Source organism: Carcharodon carcharias, chromosome 13, assembly GCF_017639515.1.
Source record: "Carcharodon carcharias isolate sCarCar2 chromosome 13, sCarCar2.pri, whole genome shotgun sequence".
Classification (NCBI taxonomy): Eukaryota; Metazoa; Chordata; class Chondrichthyes; order Lamniformes; family Lamnidae; genus Carcharodon; species Carcharodon carcharias.
Window position 1 is genome coordinate 114,858,663 of NC_054479.1, and position 14,001 is coordinate 114,872,663.

At 38.3% G+C, this 14,001-nt stretch overlaps 1 protein-coding gene across 1 annotated transcript in view; it reads right to left on the reverse strand.

Moving 5' to 3' along the window:
* Positions 1 to 7,881: 7,881 nt before the first annotated feature.
* Positions 7,882 to 14,001, reverse strand: part of LOC121286443 (mitogen-activated protein kinase 12-like) — a 55,710-nt gene continuing 49,590 nt past the window's right edge. Inside the window, exons 11-12 of the mRNA XM_041203561.1 lie at positions 12,385 to 12,558; positions 7,882 to 9,734 (exon numbers count right to left, since the gene is read on the reverse strand). Of these exons, the coding sequence (XP_041059495.1) occupies positions 9,661 to 9,734; positions 12,385 to 12,558 (248 nt within the window). The 3' untranslated portion in view covers positions 7,882 to 9,660. The remainder of the gene's footprint in view (positions 9,735 to 12,384; positions 12,559 to 14,001) is intronic.

Genomic DNA, 14,001 nt, shown 5'->3' on the forward strand with positions numbered 1-14,001 from the left:
TTCAAACAGTTTAATACCCAACGTGTTTGGTGTCGCAGTAACAACTTTCAACCCCTAATTGCATGTCTGCTGAAATTTAGACACAGATATCATGATCAGGAAACTTTAGTGGTTGGAAAGAGTGAATCTGATTGCAAAACAGTTTAACATTAAAGACGTGCTTATTTTTCATGAGTGAGGTAGATTAAAATCGGCCACATCTTTACACCAAAGTGAGTGAATTCAGTTCTAATGAATGAGACTTGAATTTCTCTGTAGTGGAACTATATTACTTAGGAACATAGGAGCAGGAGTAGGCCATTTGGCCCATTTAGCCTGCTCCGCCATTCAAACAGATCATGGCTGATTATCTATCTCTGTCATTTTTCCCCCTATCCCTTGAAATCATTAGTATCCAGAAATCTATTGATTTCTGTCTTGAACATGCTCAATGATTGAGCTTCCACAGCCCTCTGGTCATTTGTGTTTCCTTCTACTAAAAATGCTCATTCTTGTCTCAAGGACAATTCAGAACGGACAATAAATGCTGGCCTGACCAGCAACACTGACATATCATGAATAAGCTTTTTAAAAATTTAATTTTAGCCTATAGTTTCTCTGCATTTGTGAGACCCAAATGGTTTTTGCTACGAGTCTGCATTTGCCCATCCACATTATTGTAATGAAATATTCATCTTGGGGAATGGCACAAAGTGGGTGGTATCACATCAACTGATGGAATGGAATGGAAAATCAGATGGTCCTGTAACAGGTAGCTGATGAGATGCCACTTGTTTTGCGCTATTGCCCAAAATGAATTATCACTCCATTGTGTGGTGTAAATTATAGTGATTCTTAATCACTTCTGACCTGTTTTCAGAATCAAAAGTTTACAATTTGTTTTATAATTTCAAGAATGTACCTGGGAAATAGCTTGGAACAACTTAAAAAAGCAGGTGAATAAACAAGCAGTATAAGAGTGATTCAATAAAATTATTCAGAAAGATATAATTGCCAGTTAAAGGAGACTTAGGAAGAAATAAATACATAGGCAAGCCTCTCAATAGATTGCTATTCAGCTTCCAAGTACTGAAACAAAAAGTTGTCAATGTACCAAGTTTAGGAAACATACAAGTAGAACTTGGCCACTAACTTTAGCAACGGCTAATGGATTCCTTTATCAGTTCTTTCAAAAATAACGGGCTTTCTGGGTATCCTTGGAACTGCATGCAGCAAGACCTGGACAACATTGATTGTGCTCATAAGTGGCAAGAAACACTCATGCCGCACCAGTGCCAGGCAATGACTATCTCCAAAAGAAAGAACCTAATCACTTCCCCATGACATTCAGCGGTGCTACTGTTGTTGAACAACATCCTGTGGAGGCTCACTATTGATCAGAAACTTAGCTGAATCAGCCATCTAAACACTGTTGATACAAGAGCAGATTTGAGGCTGTGTATCCTGTGGTGCGGGTCTTGTCTCCTGCCTCCCCAAAACTTTTCCACCATCTAAAAGGCAGAAGTCAGGAATGTATTGGAATACGCTCCACTTACCTGTAGGAATGCAGCTTCAACAACACACTAGAAGCTGGTAATCATCCAGGACAAAGCAGCCGCTTGATTGGCACCCCATCCACCACCTTTTAACATTTGCTTCCTCCACCAGCACACGCTGTGTGTAGTGTGCACCACCTATAAGATGCATTGAAAAAACTTAACAAGGCTTCTTCGACAGTACTGCCCAAACCTGTGCCTTCTACCACCTTGGGCAATGATAGCGATGCATAGGAACACCACCACCTGCAAGTTCCTGTCCAAGTTACACACCATCCTCCTTTCTTGGAAATATATGGTCATTCCTTGATAAAGTGCCACATCAAAGATTGTTTTGGAAAATAATTGCTCATGGTATGGGGGTGGGTGGGTAACATATTGGCATGGATAGAAAACTGGCTGGCTAACAGGAAGTAGTAGGCATAAATGGGTCTTCATGCAGAAGACAGAGTTTTGAAGGGCTTTGAGACTGAGATTGATGACTTAACTGAGTGGACTGCTGGGCTAATTTGTAAGATCTGGCTTAGTTCTACATGCTAATTAATGTGCAATTTATAGTTTATAATCAACTGCAATTTGCCTGTTAATTCATGTTTAACTTATGTTCATTCTGGGTTTTAGCTATCAGTGGTTATCCAAGGTAGGATTTTGTATTTGCTTTGTTTAACTCTTGTATAGTAAAACTTCTTTTCTTTTAAACTGTGGAATCTGTGGCCTCATTATTTCAGTAAATAGCTAGGATTTGAGATTTTTTTTTTAAGTTAACTGGTCTTGACTGAGGCCACAAACCTGCTATCGACAATCACCAACATCATCTTCCATTGCTAGGGTTGGCTTGTCCTGTTCCCAGCCTCCATGGAATGATGTCAGATTCTTAAACAGACATCACTAAAATTAACAATATTGACTTCTGACACTAAAGCGACAAAACAGTCAAACTAGTGCACATGCTCAATAATTCTTAATTGTTAGCAAATATAGCAGAATCTCATAAGTGTAGTTTAACTTATCGAAGACACGTACTCAGAAGTTTCAATATGCTCAAATCCTCCGTGAGCATCCTTTTAAAAGCTTTGCCCTGGAGATCAGAATCTCTTTTCAACTATGGATGGATGTACTCTCAACTCTCAACCTAATACCAAATGGACACTAATATCTGTTGCTAATGTTAAGCTTATCTTTAAAATTAATGAAGCAGTTGTTGGAAGGTGGGGAAATATTTTTTCCTCAGTTCCAGGGACATTTAAAAACAGCAGGATTTTCTGCACTTACCTTGATCATTAAGTTTCAACATTTTAAAATTGTTCCTACATTGGTTCTTTAAATGTGATTCTAAACTCCTGCAGTGTGGTTAAGAAAGGGTTAAGATGATTTGTGAAAAGTAAAACTGTTAGACTTTAGCTGATTGTAATCTGGGATAGTGACTTTCAAGACATAAACAAGTTTTTATGTAGAACAATGCCCAGCATCAGTAATGCCTGCTGCCCACCGACCTCTGATGTGCTTTAGGATCGTTTGTTACATGATAAGCACTAAGTTTAAATGTACTAAAATATGGTTAGTTCAGTTTTTGGAATGTACAGCTTATTGCTGTACCCCAAAGGAGTCCCTATGCACATTACTCATCTCAGTCATACTGCTGCAAAGATACACCCAGTGAAAGCCAGACTGCCCCTCACATAAAATCATTGACATGGAGTGTGTCTGACGGATGTTACTTAGTGCCATTAGCAGAACATTGGAAGCTAGACGCCCACCTGCTCTCTTAGCGGAGGAGAGTCCAAGGGTTGGGAAATAAAGCAAAGAAAATCAGTGGGCAATACGATCTCGCCCCATAAATCACATTGCAAGTTTCTCTATTCCAAAATTTCCACAAAGCTAAGCTTTTTGCATTTTGAACTGTTATGTATTTGTTGTAAGAACAAAAAAATGTATTTGAACTGAATTTGCTGCCAACACCTCCCTAATTAAAGTTCAGAAAACTAATTACATGATGATGCCAGTCAGCGGGGTGACTAATAGTTGTCATCTAGGCATATATCGACTTCCAATATACTTGAACAAATCGGCCCTATGATAGTATGAGGGCTTCTGCAAATTCCCTAAACTCTTGTATGTATTATAAGTGGGCAAGTATTCTCCAGGAACAAAGAGAATTCAAATATAATTAGAAATCAGATTTGTTACAGTAACAGCAACCTAGTGTTGCCCATTTTCTAAACTTTTTTTTAGCAAACCTAATCTACAAAATGCAGCAAATCTGTTATCAGTTCAAATTTGATATCACTTGAAAAATCTCTGCTTGCATCTGCCACCACCATTGCAGAAATTCATTTCCAAGAGTTTATTTTGATATCCTTAGAAAACAATACAAAGGCAGTTTAAAATGCATAAAGGCTTCAAAATAGGGACTTTGTTTTCAAGTCAGACAGCAAATTGTACAGCATCAGTTATAGAATCTTTTGAAAAAGGGAGTAAAATTAAAGATTGCTGTTGCAGGCCAAGTTCAGAAATAAGGAAATGATTATTTTAAAACAAAGGCCAGTTTAAAGTATTACTAGTTATCCAAAACTTAAAACTGCTCCCAAGGTAATTTCAGCCTGTCAGTGCCATTACTGAGTTAATTATTAATTTCAAATTTAGATTTGAGTTTTCTCTTGACCAGGTTTGCAGTTTTCATTGCAAGATATCTTGAGCTAAAATGAACAGTTGGGCTGCAGCAAAGTTTAGCTCAGCTCTGTGCACTGCATTTATATTTCTTGCTCTGATTAAAGCAATCATAAAGCATCTTACTGCCATCCACCCTCAACTATGCTGTATCTTACAACTTATCATGAGCACTATCACTCATTTTTAGTAAGAGGAGCATGCTGTGTGACATGAATGGTTGATTAAACGTGTTTTATGCGAAACATATTAACATGAACCTACTTCAAGTTTGAATTCTTTATGAAATTTATAGTTGTAAGATAAACGGTTTGGCTAACTTGGTCAGTGTCTGTTACTACAGAGCCACTCTCAGTAATGGGCACTGAAGTCCCCACACGGTATATTTTGTATCCTTGCCTCCCTCTGATAGGTATGATTCTGTGAGTATAACTATGTCAGGCTGTGGCTTGACTAATCCATTGACCAGACGAGGTAATTATGGCACTTTTCCTTTCCTTGAGTACATCAGTTGTGCTTATACAACAATCCAACAAATTTTATGGTCACTGATACCGTGTTTATATTCAAGAGAATTAAAATTTCCAAGCTACCATGGTGGGGTTTGAACCCTTGTATTCTGCAGTCCTAGTCCAGTAGTATAATCCCTATACTGCTTTACCCAGGTTTGTAAATGCTGAAATCTGAAACTGCAATGCAACTGATCTATGAACATTTGTCTTTTCGTAACTTCTTATTAAATATGTAGATTTTAGCTTATCAACACTTGCATTCTTTGAAGGAAAATCATAAACTACCAGAATTTGTTTATTCAGTAAAATTGTATATCCTGGAAGCCTACCTCAGGAGCTGCCTATGCCTTTGGATGGTGCGATGCTGTAAGGTACTGATCAGGAAAGTCCCTGGCTCAGTCACTTGTTTATGCTTACTTATGTAATTACAGCCAATTGACAGGTCCACTCGATGTCCTTGTGCTAAGCTGGGAAAGAGTTAGGAAGAGTACTATCCATTGATCTCTCATACAGTATGTATGTGAAGAATGTCAATTTTGGGTAGAATAAAGCTCAGGTATGAAATCTTTATGCTTGAATAATTTCCTGAGATGCACTGTTCAGGCAAATACATGAAGAGTAGTCATTTGTGTGAGGGCTGTCAGGACCTGTGGCTCAGTACAATCACTGCCTTTGTGATGAAGGAAAAATGGTGAGAAAATTGTATTTGTGTATGTGGTCAGTCATTTTCTTTCATTGATAAGATAGCTGAAATTTTCTTTTAATTGCTGAAAATATTTTTGAAATACTTCTTCCACCATTTCAGCTGCCTTCCAACTGCCAAGCACATTATTTTGGCTGGGTGGATACATGTGAGGGGAAAATGATTTACTGTACAGTCACCATGAATTTTGTGTGAATACCCATCACAGCAAGAGTGATTCTGGAGATGCTCTCTATGTTCAGATATGAAGTCTGCAGAGCTCATTTTCAAAATCTAGAAGTTGGTGTTAATTTCAATATGTAGTTGTTTTACTTTCTGCCTTCATGATCTAGGAATATTGCTGCAAAAAAAAGGTACTTATCTGACGACCTTTAAGGCATTGTTCTACTTTAGTCAATATTTTTGATCAACTTTTGATATTCGTTCAAGGGATATGGCATCGCTGGCTAGGCCAGCATTTATTGCCCATCCCTAATTGCCCTCCAGAGGGCATTTTTAAGAGTGAACCACATTGCTGTGGGTCTGGAGTCACATGTAGGCTTGACCAGGTCAGGACAGCAGATTTCCCTCCCTAAAGGACATTAGCGAACCAAATAAGTTTTTATGGCAATCGGCAATGGTTTCGTGATGATCCGACTTTTAGTTCCAGACTTTTAATTCCAGGGTGCTTGACATACATGAAAACCCACCACCAAGAGTCTCCAAACCAAGCTAATGAGAAATCCATATAGGTGGAATTGATATTTGCTCAAGATAGAATGCGCGCACTCATTACATTGAGACACACCCACTTAACTATGTCGAAAGCAAATAGAAGAAAGTTGGCAGAATCAAGGTTTAGGGACCTCAAGTGTGTTCAGAGTACAGCTAAAACAGCAATATTCCACAAGGAAGCACTGATGTTTTGCCCGCTGCTTGTTCAGTTAAGACCACCCTACCATTAGGGCATTGGCAGGCCATCTGAAGGACAAAATATATAGCATCTTTCATGACTTTAGGATGTCCCAAAAGTAGATGGTAAAAGGTATCATCCAGCCTCAAATTGACATGTTAAATGGAGTCAGATGTGATTTCCACATACTTCAAAAGTGTAAACAATTACATCTTGTCCGTTCAAACAGATTTATTAAGTTCTACCATAATCAAAGTCGAATCATATTTTTTGTGGTTTAGCATAATTTGCAACACGAACCAAAGCTGCTGATGAGATGTTCAGACACAGCAACACAACCTAAGATATTTTTATTAAGTTTATTCACAGTCTTTCATCTCAAAAAATGTGAACTGAACAACAATTGTTCTTTAAGGAGAAACTCTTCCTGGACTATCTTGCACTTGTAACAGTTTCCCGAGGAAATACTCTGGCATGGGTGGAGTTTCTGTCTCTTGAACTAGTATCGCTCAAATGGTGTAATGAACATAAGGCTGAGTCTTTTGCCAGCTGCACATGTCAAAATCTAGTGTTAGATACTAAACGTGAGAATGCCAGCTCCTCAAACTACCTTAGTACTTGATTAATTGTGGATGATGGATTAGATTTTCAAAAAATACCTGTTCTGTTTTGTGAGGTCAACACAAACACTGTTTTTGCCTAAAGAAGAAAGATTTGCATTTGTATAGTGCCTTTCACAATCTCAGGATTTCCCAAAGCTAATTGGTTTGACAGCCAGTCAAGCCACCTACCCTGCATTCTACAGCACCCATTCTGTTGGTTTATTTACCCCTCTGTTATCCTCATCCATGCCATATGGGCTAGTTTGCCTTTGACATTAAAGGTAATTGAATAAATTGTATAATCATGGGAGCAAAAGATGAAACATCTGACCTGATCTTTGAAGTTTACTCCCTGTAGATATTTTAAAGCATAAAAGTAGTTTAAGATTCTCATTAAGTTCACATTAATTTTATCCATTCTGGCTAGAGTTTTGATTGGGTGATAGTCTCAGTCCTTGAGCAACATAAATTATCTGTGGTGCTAAGTTTTCCTTTTCTTAATATCCTCAGAAGACATGAGGTTAGGAATTCTGGCATATGGAAGAGGAGAGAGGGGTTTGTGTTTGTACGGTGGGAGGGAAAGAATCCCAGTGGGAGTGGGTTATAGTTTGAGGTGAAACCATATCTAAAGGGCTTCTACTCAAATTGCCCAATTATTTCAGTTTTTGTTATTTAGGCAGCAATTCCAGAGAGAGAAATTACTTTTAAAAGGATGGTTCTCTGCTCCCTAAGGTGTAGTTCTCAAAATTTTAGACGCTGTTCTCTTTGATTGTTTATTGGACCTTGGGTGTCCTCTGGAGATGCAGCCTGGTGCCATGATTTTTGCTTCCTTATTGTTAATACTAAACATACAACAGGCTGACAAAATGTTGCAATTCTGCCACTGAGTGGTTAAAGTACTACTGACTTTTTCTTTAACAATGTTCCAGTACACTAATACAAGTAGTTAGCAGAAATAGTGATACTCTTCAAACTTTAAAAAATATTTTAATGTTTTAGCCTACTGGTGTTTTCTCTGTAATACAGTTCATTGTTTACTAAAATTCTGTCAATACTGCTCCTTCAGCAAAGCTTTAATGCTAGTACCATAAGGTTCATAAGCTAGTAATGCACTGGATAAGTGTCTGCATGCACAGCTCGCAGGAAACAATTGAAAAATTAAAATAAATAACTAGATGACATCCCTGAGGAAATTGTTGAAGTATGCTCTCACTGGTTTGAAAAATAATGGGATGGATTTTGTGGTAGAAATTACAGTGAACCTAACAGCACTCATTGTTTTTAATGAAAGCCAGACAGTAACTTCCAGTGATTTCACATGCAGTTAAATGTGTAAATCAGGAAGCTGCAGTCTGAGATGCCGTTCCCCTCGAGAAGTTGTACAAGAATGGTATCTCACCAAGAGCCTTGACATTGAAATACCTGGAATGGTGTAAAGCAACTATATTTTAACAGTGATAAAAACAAAAAAACTGCGGATGCTGGAAATCCAAAACAAAAACAAAAACAGAATTACCTGGAAAAACTCAGCAGGTCTGGCAGCATCGGCGGAGAAGAAAAGAGTTGACGTTTCAAGTGTTGTAAATCTTAATCACTGCCGAACAACCCCTTTGGCAGTGGAAATTAATCTTAACAAGTGTGCAGTCTCATTCCTTTAGATTTTAATTATTATCGATTATAAGAAATGTTACTTTTTGTTCTGTCTCTCATCCAGTTTTATTTTCTCTCTTTCTGTAGATGATTTTACATTTAACTAACTATTCTAACTGACACATCTCGGTTCAGACTGTGTATAGTTTATTAATGATTCTTCAATCTAATTGGTTAAGGAGATATACAGTTGTTTGGCCTGTTCGCACAGGTTCCAGATGCCCAGTGGAGGGCTGCTCCACATATTCCAATAGTTGGCTGAGAAGAACATCCAATGTAATACCCACAATGGTCTTTGGGCAAGTTCAAGTGTGATGAACAACACCCACTGTTAATTTCAGTCCTTTAAAATGCAGCTATGAAAATATGAATGAATTAATGAAAAGAAGTGAATGAATTTTCCAAGATGGCTGAAGCCCACATGATTGGCCAATGCTGTACACTTGCACATGAAAGTTTTAAGAGGTCAGTTCGTCAATCATTCTATGCAAGGATTTGAAAAATGTAGCCTTTGATAATTACTATGAATTAGTGTTCCAGCATAGTTATAATGGAATTGAGAATAATCAGTTTTCAATACCCTTACATGTTTGTTATAATTCTAACACTCCACCAATGTTAACAATAGTTCTATATTTTTGCTAACAACGCTTAGAGAAAACTGATTAAATACACTACATACAGAGTATGCAAGACACTGAAGACAATGCAGGTAGGACAGACTATCCTTTGCTAATAACAACAACTTGAATTTACTTAGCACCATGAAAAGATCGGTGTAAGGACAAGATTGCTTTTGCTACTTTTTTCCCTAAATTATGGTCAGGAGACATTTTGGCCTAAAATCACTAAGTGCTGTAGAACTTTTAAAAATGTTACAACACTGAAATGCTTTCCAAGAGATGCTGGTGCAGAGTTTCAGTTTGACCTTCAAAGAGACAAAGTTACACTGTGATTGAACTGCAGGCTATAGACATAAAATTATTGTACATTTTTTCCAAAACATTAAAACAAGAAACAACTAAATTAATGTTTTCAGAGCTGCTCGCCCCACGAGTATATACTACTTCTGTCTTGCCCCATTGTTATGATTCCAGTGTTACACTGCAGTTTCTTTAGATTCGGGTACTCCAGTTGATGGTTTAAAGTTAATCACTTCTTTATATGTATGACCTAGGGAGAAAATAAATAAGTTTATTTCCTTGCAATGTACCACCTTTCACATGTTGCACTAATTTCATAGTTCCATTTGTCTACACTGCCTTTTACAAGTTTTTTTCCATAAAGAACTCAGTCTGGAGCTCTCTCTAAAGGACATACTCTTACAAAATATACATTAACTTATGTTGTCACTGAAGTCCGTGGATGATGTTAACAAGAGGAAGAATGTAGATGAGGAAGAGCAGGGGACAAAGGTAGACCTCTGGGGGAACCTTTGGGCCAACTGTAAAATCTCAACTATTTCAACTGAAATTGGCTACACATAACTGGAAAATGCTGGAAACACCTGTAGGCAAGTTAGCATTTGTGGAGAGAACAGACAAGTTAATATTTTGGGTGTGGAACCCTGTTAGAACTGAACTCAACAGGAACCGAGAATTAAACTTTGGACTTTCTCAGTTGTATCCCATAGTTCCAGATCTGGTGGTACTAACATGGGTATCAGAAGTTTCCAGAAGTATAAATAAACTACCACAGAGACCTACCAGTAGGAAAAAGAAACAGCAGTGAAACCACCCCAGGAGAAAGACAGATAGAAATTTAATTGCAAAATGAAAGGCTTTACTATAGCAAAATAAAACGAAAGAAAAGCTTTGCTTCATTTTTATAAATCAGAAAATTCATGTCAATGAATTAGTTGAATTATTATTAGCTTCTGTAATTTTACCAACAGTCACCTAGAAGATAGATCGCAGTAATGGAGAATCCAACATTTTCTAGTTTTTCAATGCAGTATAGGTATCGAAGAATCCTGAGTTCCATAAATTAAATACAGATTAAAACACTAAGACTGTCTTAGTTCTACCATTACTATGTGATTTAACCCAAATATCAGTAGCTCATCCTTTACTGCACCAGTTGAAGTTTTCCATTTCCTACACCAGATATCCTCATGCTCTCTGAGGATGACACACCTACATCAAATTGTGAGAAGTTTGTATTCTGGACCTATGCCAACTAAGGAACTGTTGAGAATGGCTAAAATTATGATACTTGGCAACCTTACAACTGGCAGACAGGAAAGATTTTTGTCATACAACTTTGAACCCAATTTGAACATAAATTAGATGGTTAATGAACACATTCAATGGAATAATAACTACATGAAATGGCCAGAGCAGTCATAATCAACATTTATTTTTTATTCATTCACAGAATGTGGGCTTTGCTGGCTGGGCCAGTATTTATTGCCGAACCCTAATTGCCCTTGAGAAGATGGTGGTGAGCTGCCTTCTTGAATCACTGCAGTGTGTGGTGTAGGTAAACCCACAGTGCTGTTAGGAAGGGAGTTCCAGGATTTTGACCCAGCGACATTGAAGGAACGGTGATATATTTCCAAGTCAGGGTGGTGAGTGACTTGGAGGGGAACTTCCAGGTGGTGGTGTTCCCATCTATGGGCTACCCTTGCCCTTTTAGATGGTAGTTTTGGAAGGTGCTATTGAACGAGCCTTGGTGAATTCCTGCAGTGCATCCTGTAGATGGTACACACTGCTCTACTGTGCATTGGTGGTGGAGGGAGTGAATGTTTGTGGATGGGGTGCCAATCAAGTGGGCTGCTTTGATAAGAAATTTCCAATTTCCAGTGTCCCCATGCTACTTTTTCGATTGAATATCCATCTAACTGTTCTCTGTTTTGTTTTAAAGACCCACCCTCCATTCTCTTTCAAAGCTCTTGTTCCCTGTTGACTTTGGGAATCTGCACCCCCCTTTGCTTTCTTGAACTTTAATGTGGCAGCTCCAATGCTGTGAGGCAGAGTGAAAACAGAATAGTTAAACAGACAAAACCAAGAATGAGGACTGAAAGATGAAAAAAGGGAAAATTGAGTAGCAAAAGAAAGAAAAAATGTGAATGAGAGCAATAGAGGCAAACCGTATTGAGGGAAAAAATGTTTGCGAGAAACAAGTGAAAGAGTGAGAGCAAAACAATGAAGAGATGCGAGAGAGTAACTGAAATGAAGGAGTAGTAAGCAGAAGAGATATCTTTTGCAGGCTTATCATTATCAGTATATTTATTTAATGGGGTGTGAAGTTGAGAGCTTTTTTAGTGAAACATTGTGGATAAACCAAGATTGCAAACCAATTTCTCTGCTTTTCAATTCTATCCCTCCAGCAATAAACACCAGCACTTTGTTTTCTTTTTTAAAATGGCCTTATTAACTGGTGTCACTAATTTTAGTGTTTCTTCCAAACTGATTGCACTAACCAACTATGCCATCCAATCCCGGCTCAAACTGATTTTATGTTAAGGTCAGAAGTGTACGAAGAAGAGAGCAAGAAATAAAGAAACAAGATGGAGGTGGGTGGGGGAAAAAAGAAGATTTTGATGTATTTTGCAGATTCACGCCTACCTGCATCCTTAGCTTGAGGAATATGAGAGGCAGAAAGCTTTTTTTTTGGTGGGGGCTAGTGGCAAAGTTGGAGAGCCATTGAATCAGAGTCTTTTTTCTGAGCTGCACATGATTCTGGTCCTACAATATGTGTTTGACTCTAAATGCATCTCTGAAGTGGACCCCAGCACCGCGGATGGGCAATTTGTATGATCTAGTGTGACCCCACAACCTGAGAACAATTTTTAAAAAATCAATATTGGAAGTGTGCTTACATTTCCATTCTTCAATAGTGCAATCTATGTTATCAAAACTATCGTCGTACGGTGTTGCAACGGTCTCTTCTTCAGGATCCCGGTACTGCTCAAAATAAGGATGAGCCAAGGCTTCTGCAGCTGTTATCCGTTTTTCAGCATCAAGTACAAGCATTTTTTCCATTAGGTTCACAGCTGTTTTCAGAAAATTAAAATCAGCAACATAAGGTTATTAAACAAATGAAATTCTAAGCTTGAAAGAATAACTGCATGTGCACATTACATAACTAGTACAGTGAAATACCACACGTACTTTAATGCAGAAAAGTTTGCCAAGCTGCTTCACAGCAGTGAAAAAAGACTTGGATCTGTATCATGTCTTTCACAATGTCCCAGGGTACTGACCAGCCAATAAAACACTTTTGAACTGTAGTCACTGTTGTACTAGGAGGCAAGTGGTATTGTCGCTGGACTAGTAATCCAGACACTCAGGGTAATGCTCTGGGGAACCAAGTTCAAATCCCACCATGGCAGATGGTGGAAATTGAATTCAATAAAAAACTGGAATTAAAACTCTAATGATGACCATGAGTCGATTGTTGTAAAAACCCATTTGGGTCACTAATGTCCTTTCGGGAAGGAAATCTGCTGCCCTTACCTGGTCTTACTCCAGACCTACAGCAATATGTTTACTCTTAAATGCCCCCTGAATAAGGGCAATTAGGGATGGGCAATAAATGCTGGCCTAGCCAGTGACACCCACATCCCATGAATGATTTTTTTTAAAAATTGCACCCAATGTGTGCAGACCAAGCTCCCACAAACAGTAATGATGAGCAGACAATTTTCTTGTAATGTTGAATAGGATAAATATTGTTCTCCTTTGAAATAGTGCCATGGGATCTTTTACATCTACCTGGAAGTGCAACCAGAGCCTCAGTTTAAAAAATGATTGCACTGCACGGAGTGTCAGCCTAGATCTTTGCTAGGGTGGGACCTGATCTAACAACGACTGAGGCAAGAGTGCTTGCAACTGAGCGAAGCTGACGCTGCTGCATCAAAGGTACACAGATAAATTCTCATAGTTAATCACAGAAAAAAGAGAATGTAGTCACTGTCAGAATCAAGCATACCCAACTTATGTCACTTATAACACTCATTAGATGTAATGTATACTAATACAACATTGGTACAATTCAGCTGTTGGATTGTTAAAGCAAAATGTCACAACAGGCAAATTACCTCTTAACAGTTTTAATTTGACATTGCCAAATTTTGGCAATGATGTGCAAACCAACCAGATGATGTAAAATTTAGTATTGCTGTTGTGAGGTGAAAATACCAATACCAATGGTGCTAAATTGGCTACCAGCTACCTTGGGAAAATCACACTAGTTGGAGTTTAATTCTGATTTCAGATTAACACACTCACCTACACCAGCGAGGCAATGTCCAAAACCATTAGCTTGAGCTGGGATTAGATGGTATCATTGGCTTGCACACTCATAGTTGCAGTCAGTAACAAAAGATGGTTGGGGTATCACCTCCACAAGTATACCATGCCCCCTCATTACCTCACTAGCACATTCCCTTGGAGGGAGGTCAAGCATCAGTGATCAGTTTAGCCAGTATTATACT